Below are 9923 nucleotides of genomic sequence, written 5' to 3'. Positions count from 1 at the left end.
CATATTTATTTTTTTGAACGAATGTAAAATTTATTCATCCGAAAGACCTTTTTTAACAATGGAAATCACTAGAGAAACTTTCCAACTCGAAAACCGTTTGGAAGAAGTGGAGATTGCTTCATCGACTTCCAAACCACACTTCCTTGCTTTTTCATAGCAATGACCCATAGTACATTGAATTGAAGTGATCCTATTTCTGATTTGCTTGTCCAAGAGGTTGAGCAAGCGGGACTAAGGCAGTAGAGAGCTGCCAAGTTAACTTCGTGCTAAAAGCCTGCTTATAACCCGCATTTGGAGAAGAATAATAGCTATATCCAAAAGAGGAGCTAGGCATTGAAATGACGCATCTCATCCCCCAGACTATATTTGCAGAGTGATTTTGCCACATGTCATCTCTACAATCAATTTCACAAAACAAATATGACATGACTACTGAAATTGATAACATGGCTTCCGAAAAAATATGACATGAATAATTTCATTTAATATTGATTTATATTTTTGGCAAACTTATTAGAATATGGTAATAATTCATATATTATATTTAATATTGATATTTCTTTTTGGTAAATTTTTTTTAAATATGGTAATAGCTCATACATCACCTATAAAATAAATATATTCATATATAACATTTCAAATTTTGAAATATTATTACTTTTGTATAATTATACAATTTGTATTACCAAAGCTTTCAAAAATTTGTACAATTTAAAAAAAAAATTAAATAACTAATCGTAAGATCATTAGTTTTTTATATATCTACAAATTTTATAAATATTGTTTAGGCTAAATTTTTGATAATTATACAATTTTATATCATTTGTATAAGTTTTATACAAATTGATTTAATATATATCAAATCTATATTAAATATTAGTAATAAAATAGTAAAATCTATAATATTTAATAAATTGTATTTTAAATATAAGTTAGATTTAAAAAATTCCTTACTGGTGCAGGAAAACACCTAGTATACATTATTTGTGAAGTGATTTGACATGTGTCATCACCATATTAATTTTAAAAGAAAAATGATGACATAACATACTAACAATGATGATATGGCTTGGAGTTAATTATGGCATCTACATTTAATTTTAATGTTGATTTGTAATTTTGATAAGTTTTTGAAAATATGGTAATAACTCATAGATCATCAATAAATATAACAATAAATACTATAAGAGTAGAAATATAAATCTAATAATATTTCACAATTTTTGAAATATTATTTTATTTTATTTTTATAATTGTATAATTTTAATTATAAAAACAATTCTTCAAAACTTTATGCATTTTTTTTTAATTGTAATTTTTCTAATCTTAGCTTTTATTTTGAGATTTCTTGGGCTTTTACAACGGACTTGTGTTTGAAACTAAAAAAATCGTGATGTCTGAGACTCGGATTGTGTCTTGTCAAAACCAATTGGAGTAACGCTACTTTCACTGCTTCTCACAAAGATTTCATGATTGATGCTTGTGATGAGGTTCCGACAACAACTGGCTTAAGTGTAATGGAGACCAGAGATTCTGGTGGGATGAGCCAACTGTGTCTGAGCTAAGCCTTCATCAGAATCATCACCTTAATTCGGGTTCCAGCTAATCATATGATTTATGATTTTCGCTTTGATGCTACGTTAGTCCTCTTGATCAGTGTCAACACCATCGCTTTTTGTAGTTTATTCTCTTGTTTGACTTGGTCAAGAAGTTATTGTGATCAAAAGAGGACATGATTGATGATTCTGTTTATGTATAAATTTAATCAATTATCTGTTGAATTTTAAAATATTTTTTAAACAGAAAATGCGAAAGTTGTGGAAACAAACTCTCAACGCACTTATCGTTATGACTTTCAGGGTTTGTTTTGAATGTTTCAAACCCTAATCTCGGGCTAGAAGAAAACAAAAAGCAAAAAAAAAAGCTTGATTAGGGTTATTGGGTTTTGACAAATGGAGATAAGATCTGTGAAGCGAAAGAAGAAGAAGAGAGAAGAGATTATCAAAGTAGATAGGATCAGCAACCTCCCTGACTCTCTTCTTCATCAGATTCTCCTCTTACTTCCTCTACAATCTGCAGCTATAACCAGCTCACTCTCGAAACGATGGAGATCTCTCTTTCTCTCATTGCCTGATCTTGATTTCACTTCCATTAATGAAAACCCTAAACCACCATCTTTCTCTTCAAACTCCATTTACCAACTGCTTTCTCTTCGCCATCACCGCGACGCCAACAATCTCAGATCACTTCGTTTTCGTACTCCAATCACATTCACAAGTCTCAACTCCTTGATCCGTTTAGCTGTTACTCATCAGGTTCAAGATCTTGACGTTGAAGTCACAACCAAAGACTACTTCAACTTCCCTCGTTGGATTGTTACATCTCAGAAGTTAAGAGCCTTAAAGCTCAAGTCAGCCTATCCTGGTTTTAGATTACCTCCTTCATCATCAATCTTTGGAGGTTTTCAAAAGCTTACTTCACTCTCTTTATCTCTTGTGATTCTATACAACCAACCATATCTCTCAGATTTCTTCACAGATCCAAACTTTCCTCTTTTAGAGAAATTAGCCCTAGAAAATTGCTTCGGACTCAAGGAACTTAGGGTTTTTTGCTGTCTTCTCCAAGAGTTTAGTTTAAAGAACTCTTTACAGCTTGATAGCTTAGAGGTTTCTGGTAATAACCTTCACAGACTTAAGGTAGTGAGTTGCTTCCATTCATACTCAGAAGAGAGCGTTGTGAAGATTAACACGCCGAATCTCAAAACGTTCCTATGGAACTCAAACGCAGTCACAACAACGGTTCATTTCTTGGACAAGTTAGTTTGTCTGAGAAAAGCTTTCGTTGGAGTGCTTTTGCTTCATCAAGATATCAATTCTCAGAAACAGAGCTTACTCACTCTCTTGTCTGAACTCTCTCATTCCTATAAACTACAACTTGGAAACCAATCTGTGGAGGTATATACAACTTATAATACATCTTCTTCTGACGTTATTTCTTTGGTTAACACTGTCTTATTAAGGTTGTGACAGATTTTGTCAAGCCAGAAAGGATTAGTAAAGAATCATCTTCTACCGTTTCACAACATGAGATTCTTGGAACTGCAAACACGTTTCGACCGACACAATGTTCAAGCATTGTCATGTCTGTTCAAGAGCTGTCCGATGCTTAACATACTTCTTCTCAAAATCATTAATGATCAAACGAGTGAAAGAAGGGTAAGTATTAAAGAGAACCAATGCTTTCTTCTTTCCAGATTTTTAAACTGAATTTGTCTTCTCATGTTTTGACAGCAATGGAATAATGACTTGTGGGATATGTCTAACTCAGAGATTCAATACTGGGAATCTCAAACCTATGAAGTGGAATCTTTCTTGAACAATTTGGAGTTTGTGGAGATTCATGGATTCTTAGAGTGTGAGAATGAGATGAGCCTTGCTATCTTTCTGCTGAGACATGGAAAGGCTTTGATCAAGATGACTCTGAGATCAAGTTTCCTCTGTAGAGACAATCTCCGGAGACAGATGATAAGGTCACAGTTAATGGGATTCTCAAAGGCATCTTCCAAAGCCAAAATCTCATTCCATTGAAAGTTTTTATTCATAAATCTCTCTGTTTCAGGACTTAGGTACAGTTTTCTTTCTGTTGAAAACTTATATGCTTCAAGAACTATTCTGTTTCGCATGTTTATTGTAGAGCTTGATCAAGTAACTCGATCCCTTTTACCACTTTCCAGAGATCCAATGCCTGCAAATTTATATACATGTGTTTATCAATCAAGTTTTGTAAACAAGTAATGTGCATAATAAACATGTCTAAAAGTCTCAAATCCTCACAGAGCCTAAGGTTTATAGTTCTTCTTGACAGTAACAGTTTCAATCACAACCACACTGAAACTAAAGACATCTGATTTGAATAAGAAAGACCCTCTGGAGACAACCACTTCAATAAAAAAAAGAAACCATAGTGTTGTAGTTTTAAAATAAGGAATGGGTTGGTTAAGGAAAATTAAAATGTTAAGAACTTACTAAGTTCCCCACAGGTACAACTTGGTTAGTATTGGATGAAGTTTCATTGCCTCCAAATATTCTAGCCAAGCCAAAGTAAGAAATCTTTGGATTCATTTCCTCATCTAACAAAATGTTGCTCGCTGTTGGGTATGGGCCTCACCCTCCCAAAAAGCCCACATGATGATTGTCCTGACACATGATCAAAACAGATGAGCTCGGCTCGTCGACTCGTGAGCCAGTAGTCAACTCGACTTCGGACTATTTTTAGCCGGCAGAGCGAACGACCGTAAGTCTTCGGCTCAACGACTCGGTTCAGCGGCCCGACACCTCGGCCCAATCGTCGAGAAGGCCCGTTAGGTCAAGTCGAATTAGGTCAACAGAAGACCGTCTATAAAAGGAGGAGGAGAGACAACGATGAAAGGATCCGCAAATCACCACACACTTACTTTCGGCTAGAAACTAGGGTTTTACATCTTATTCTCGCCGACTTGTATTCTCCGGCAAACCAGCTTTCGCCGGTTCATTTCCTTGTTTTCTCCTCCTTGTAATATGACTGAACGTTCACTTATCTAATAAAACACGTCTTTGTCTTGACCCACCGACGAGAACTCATCCTTTTCTCTTTACTAGTTTATCGACAGTCTCGGTTCAAACAGTTGGCGCCCACCGTGGGGCAAACAGAGTAGCGTCAGCAAAAGATCATGGCTCGATCTGACTCGCCGTCCGACGACGAGTCACCTACGACTGAAGGCGCTCCGACAGCAGCGGCCTTCGCAGACACCATACTCGAGAGGATGGCGCAGCAAGACGCCGCCCAGAAGGCGACGAACGAGCAGCTCGCCCCCATCGCCGCCATCTTGGCTCTTTTGGCTGGAAACTCAGGAGATCCGGCCTTGACGGTCCGAAAACAGCTGTTCGACCGTTACCGAACAGCCGGCGCAGAAAACACGACGAACACAAATGCCGCCCAGGTTCAAACACCCGGTGGCGTAGATCTCGTTACCGTCCGGGAATTCGCTGAGCTTAAGCAGTCGTTCCTGGACATGAAAGACCGAATTCTTGAAGGATCTACTTTGGTGCCGTTAATTGAACGCGTCCTCGCCGAAACCCTAAAAACCCCCTTTTCCCGGCGAATCACCGACGTACGGTACCGACTAGCCAAGAAAATCCACCTTCTGACTTTTGCCGGAAAGGCAGACCCGACTGACCATATCACCGCATTCAACATCGCAATGGGTCGAACTAACTTTTCTGATGAGGAAAGAGACGCTGGCTATTGTCGGCTCTTCGTCGAGAATCTTCAAGGACCATCCCTTGGATGGTTCACTGGAATGGAACGGGACTCCATCAATGACTTTCACGACCTGACGTCCGCATTCCTCAAGCAGTACATTATGTTTTCGAGAGAAAGAGCGACCTTATCCGACCTTTGGAACTTATCTCAGGGAGCGAACCAAAGCCTCCGCGACTTCATGGAGAAGTTCAAAGCTGTCGCTTCGAAGGTGCATATCCCGGACAGCATCGCCGTTGACGCGTTGATGAATACTCTCTACTTCAAGTCCCTGTTTCGCGAGGATCTCTACAGAAATCCCACCAAGTCGCTTCAAGATGCTATCGCGAGGTCGAACAACTTCATCTGAATGGAAGAAGACACAGCAGCGATACTCAAGAAAATGAATGCGGCTGCAAAACCGACGACTGATCCAAAAGCTCCTGAGGCACGCCAAGAACCCCGACAGCACGCCAAAGGCAACAAATCTAATCAGCAGAAAAGCTTCTTCTATGTAGTCGAAGATAAAAACCCGCCCCCGGGATCGACTGTCGTTGTGCGCGAGAAAGGTTGGACCGTCTAGGAGAACGACGAGAAGCCGTAAACTTATTCGGCGCCTTCAACTTCGAATCATGGCACGACCGAGCCAAACCTATGGTGCAGTTACCATAATTCCAAGGCACACGACACAAGAAACTGCAGGCATCTGGTCGATGCCCTCTTCTCATCTTATGAAAATGGAACAGCCAACGTCGAGCTCCCCAAGTCTAGGCAAAACAACACCAAGAGCTGGAGCAAAACTAAAGAAAGGAAGGATCAGAAAAGTCAAGACAAGGCCGGAGCCCGACCCAAACGCGCAGAGGATGACAAGCCAGAAGAGCAGGACGAGGACGAGGGCAAAGCACAAGTCAAAGAAGAGCACCCTCGTAATCGTCGACGCGTCCAAGTTATCCTCGCACGACCAAGTTCCTCCTCGGATGAAGAAGAGGACAGCAAAGTCCACGATTCGCACGAACGCTCCAACAAGCGACCAAGTGAAAACGGCAAACCGGAAGAGTCGAATGACTTGAGGAACAAGCTCAGGCGAAAGTCGCAGACAATCGACCGTGTGCACGACTCTAAAAACGATCTTCGTTCAATCATCAAAGATTCCAAGGCTAAAAGAGTCGAAGACTCCAGTGTCCAAACCCAGCTCAAGCCCCGAGTCCTCGACCTTCGTGATCAGCTAAACTCGAAATTAGAAGACCTCATGATCAAGCTCAACCGACCTAAACGTTCCAACTTACGACGAAAGTTGGAGGAAACGAAAGCCAGGAACGGCGATAAACATGAGCCAATCATCGAAGACTCGCCTAAAGACCTGAGGGTCCAACTACAAAATAGATGGATCGAGCGCGCTCCCTTCTTAAATGTAATTATGGGAGGCTCGCCTCCTTGCGGCGACTCGGTTCGATCGATCAAGGACCATCGACGACAGGCAATAACCTCAAAGGAAATGGCCATCAAAACCTGAGAATGATCTATCGATCACTTTCTCACCTGACGATGCCATCGGCATCCATCTACCTCATAACGACCCCCTACTCATCGAAGTAGAAATCGTAAAGTGTGACGTCGCCAAAGTTCTGGTCGATACTGGCAGTTCAGTTGATCTAATCTTTCGCGATACACTCGATAAGATGGGAGTCGACCTGCGCGATATGAAACCATTATCTCGCTCCCTTACGGGATTCAACGGAGCTTTCGAGATGATGATCGGAACAATCAAGCTTCCGGTCTACGCATGCGGAGTAACACGCACGGTCAAGTTTTCCGTTATCTGAACAAAGGCTCCATATAACGCGATCCTTGGAACCCCTTGGTTACATTCGATCAAGGAAATATCATCGACGTATCATCAGTGCGTGAAGTTTCTTGGACTGAACGGTCAAATACAGACTCTTCGCGGGGATCAGCAGGCCGCACGTGACCTACTGATTGCAACAGTGAAGATGCAACAGTCGACTCCTCGCATCAACGTGATAGCAAAGTAAATCCAACCTCAAAAAGACGAGATTCTAGAAGTGACGATCGATGACTCCGACCAAAGCAAAATAGTCCGAGTCGGCGCTTTCCTCTCCGACGAGATGCAACGCCCGATCACCAACTTTCTAAAGCAGAACGCATCAACATTCTCTTGGACAACGTCAGATATGAAGGGAATAAGTTCTTCCATAACATCCCATGAGTTGAATGTAGATCCAACCATCAAGCCTATTCGCCAAAAGAGACGCAAGCTTGGCCCTGAACGAAGCAAGACCGTCAATGAAGAAGTCGAGCGACTGCTCGCAGCTGGTTGAAACACCGAGGTACGATACCCGGAGTGGTTGGCTAACCCGGTCGTCGTCAAGAAGAAGAACGGAAAGTGGCGTGTCTGCGTCGACTTCACCGATCTGAACAAGGCTTGCCCCAAAGACAGTTACCCGCTTCTGCATATCGATAGATTAGTCGAATCGACTGGTGGAAACGAGCTCCTGACCTTCATGGACGCATTCTCGGGTTACAATCAGAACATGATGCACCCATACGATCGAGAGAAGACAGCATTCATCACCGATAGAGGGACGTACTGCTACAAAGTGATGCCATTCGGTCTTAAGAACGCCGGTGCGACTTATCAACGACTCGTCAATCGAATGTTCACCGACAAACTGGGGAACACAATGGAGGTCTACATCGACGACATGATGGTTAAGTTACTCCGCGTGGCAGATCATCTAAATCATCTAAAAGAGTGCTTTAAAACGCTGAATGAGTATGGAATGAAACTGAACCCTGCAAAATGCACCTTCGGCGTCACTTCAGGCGAGTTCTTGGGATACATTGTCACCCAGCGAGGGATCGAGGCGAATCCTAAGCAGATCACCGCCATACTTGACCTTCCCAGCCCAAAAAACAGCAGAGAGGTTCAGCGGCTCACGGGGAGGATTGCAGCATTGAACCGCTTCATCTCGAGGTCCACGGATAAATGCCTCCCCTTTTACGAGCTACAGCGTGGAAACAAGCGTTTTGTCTGGGACGAGAAGTGCGAAGAGGCGTTCGGACAACTCAAACAGTATCTTACGACTCATCCCGTGCTATCGAAACCAGAAGCCGGTGATACACTCTCCCTTTATATCGCAGTATCCTCCACCGCGGTCAGCAGCGTCCTTATCCGAGAGGATCAAGGAGAGCATAAGACCATCTTCTACCCGAGCAAGCGGATGACCGACCCAGAAACACGATACCCCACCCTCGAGAAGATGGCTCCTGCAGTTATCACGTCAGCGAGGAAGCTGTGTCCTTACTTCCAATCGCAGAACTACGACTCGCTAAGGCAGTCAAAGCAAAACGCCTCAGTGCATACTACGACTTACAACTCGTTACCAGTCAGTTTAGCGGTGACTACGATGCTCGTAACGAACGAATGGACGCGAACCTTAAAGTCGTTCAAACACTCGCTAAGGACTTCGAATTCTTCGAACTCACCAAATTCCCCAGAGGAGAGAATGTGTGCGCCGACGCCCTCTCTGCCTTGGGTAGCAGGCTGCGCGATCAGGTGAAACGGACCATCCCCATCCGCAAGATCGACAAACCAAGCATCAAGCTCCCGCCTAGCAAAGTGACCGTCGTAGCACCCATAACCGAAGCCATCCCCAAGAACGAGGACCCCACAGCGGAACAAATTGAAGCTACCGACTGGAGGACAGAATTCATCAACTATCTGGTCGATGGAAAGCTTCCTCCCGAGAAATGGATTGCAAGACGACTCAAGACAAGGAGTGCCCACTACGTCGTCTTGGATGGAGAACTCCATTGATGGACCACAACCAAAGTACTCTTGAAGCGCATCAACGGCGAAGAAACGCATCTTGTCATGGCCGAAACGCATGAAGGCGCTGCAGGAAATCACTCCGGAGGTCGAGCACTCGCTTTAAAAGTCAAAAGCCTCGGCTTTTACTGGCCAACAATGAATGTGGATTGTGAGGCATACGCTCAAAGATGCGACCATTGCCAGCGACACGCTTCGACAATCCATTCCCCGACAGAGCTGCTACGGACGATGACGGTACCATACCCTTTTATGCGATGGGGAATGGACATAATCGGCCCTATGCCAAGCTCTCAACAGAAACGCTTCGTCCTAGTGCTAACTGACTACTTCACAAAGTGGATCGAGGCGGAAGCTTTCGCCAGCATAACAGAAAAAGAAGTTCAACGGTTCGTGTGGAAAAACATCATCTGTCGCCACGGCCTACCTTACGAAATAGTGACTGACAATTGCTACCAATTCATATCGAAAAAGTTTCGAGAGTTCTGCGAAAGATGGAGAATCCGACTCAACACATCGAGTCCGCGGTACCCGCAGAGCAACGGTCAAGCTGAGGCATTCAACAAAATCATAATCGACGGGTTAAAGAAACGCCTCGACTTGAAAAAAGGATGTTGGGCCGATGAACTCGACGGTGTTCTTTGGTCGCATAGAACGACTCCTCGAGGAGCAACGAAATCAACTCCTTTCTCAATGGCCCACGGAGTCGAAGCTATGGCCCCCGCTGAAGTGAACGTAACCAGCCTACGTCGGTCAAAAATGCCGCAGAACGTCGAGCTTACCAGCGACATGCTGC

The 9923-nt window shown here is 43.2% G+C and overlaps 3 protein-coding genes across 3 annotated transcripts; all 3 read left to right on the top strand.

The window, feature by feature from the left end:
• Positions 1–1952: 1952 nt before the first annotated feature.
• Positions 1953–3720, top strand: LOC106325961 (putative F-box/FBD/LRR-repeat protein At4g03220). The gene is made up of 3 exons (XM_013764009.1): positions 1953–2954; positions 3030–3215; positions 3291–3720. The coding sequence occupies exons 1-3, from the start codon at positions 1953–1955 to the stop codon at positions 3585–3587; spliced, it is 1485 nt and encodes a 494-aa protein (XP_013619463.1). The 3' UTR covers positions 3588–3720.
• Positions 3721–4708: 988 nt separating this feature from the next.
• On the top strand, positions 4709–5647 carry LOC106323981. Its single transcript, XM_013762014.1, has one exon. The coding sequence runs from the start codon at positions 4709–4711 to the stop codon at positions 5645–5647; it is 939 nt and encodes a 312-aa protein (XP_013617468.1).
• LOC106323980 (myb-like protein V) lies at positions 5648–6790 on the top strand. The gene is made up of 2 exons (XM_013762013.1): positions 5648–5846; positions 6024–6790. The coding sequence occupies exons 1-2, from the start codon at positions 5648–5650 to the stop codon at positions 6788–6790; spliced, it is 966 nt and encodes a 321-aa protein (XP_013617467.1).
• The last annotated feature ends 3133 nt before the right edge of the window (positions 6791–9923 follow it).

This window comes from Brassica oleracea, chromosome C2, assembly GCF_000695525.1.
Source record: "Brassica oleracea var. oleracea cultivar TO1000 chromosome C2, BOL, whole genome shotgun sequence".
NCBI lineage: Eukaryota > Viridiplantae > Streptophyta > Magnoliopsida > Brassicales > Brassicaceae > Brassica > Brassica oleracea.
This window is presented reverse-complemented; position numbering and strand designations above follow the sequence as displayed.

What these genes read in the sequence shown, in the direction of transcription:
- LOC106325961 (XM_013764009.1), top strand. Translation starts at nt 1,953, where the DNA reads ATGGAGATAAGATCTGTGAAGCGAAAGAAGAAGAAGAGAGAAGAGATT. An exon ending in TTGGAAACCAATCTGTGGAG is followed by an intron (nt 2,955 to 3,029) that starts GTATATACAACT and finishes AGGTTGTGACAG; the next exon opens with ATTTTGTCAAGCCAGAAAGG. An exon ending in ATCAAACGAGTGAAAGAAGG is followed by an intron (nt 3,216 to 3,290) that starts GTAAGTATTAAA and finishes ATGTTTTGACAG; the next exon opens with CAATGGAATAATGACTTGTG.
- LOC106323981 (XM_013762014.1), top strand. Translation starts at nt 4,709, where the DNA reads ATGGCTCGATCTGACTCGCCGTCCGACGACGAGTCACCTACGACTGAA.
- LOC106323980 (XM_013762013.1), top strand. Translation starts at nt 5,648, where the DNA reads ATGGAAGAAGACACAGCAGCGATACTCAAGAAAATGAATGCGGCTGCA. An exon ending in TGTCGTTGTGCGCGAGAAAG is followed by an intron (nt 5,847 to 6,023) that starts GTTGGACCGTCT and finishes AAAATGGAACAG; the next exon opens with CCAACGTCGAGCTCCCCAAG.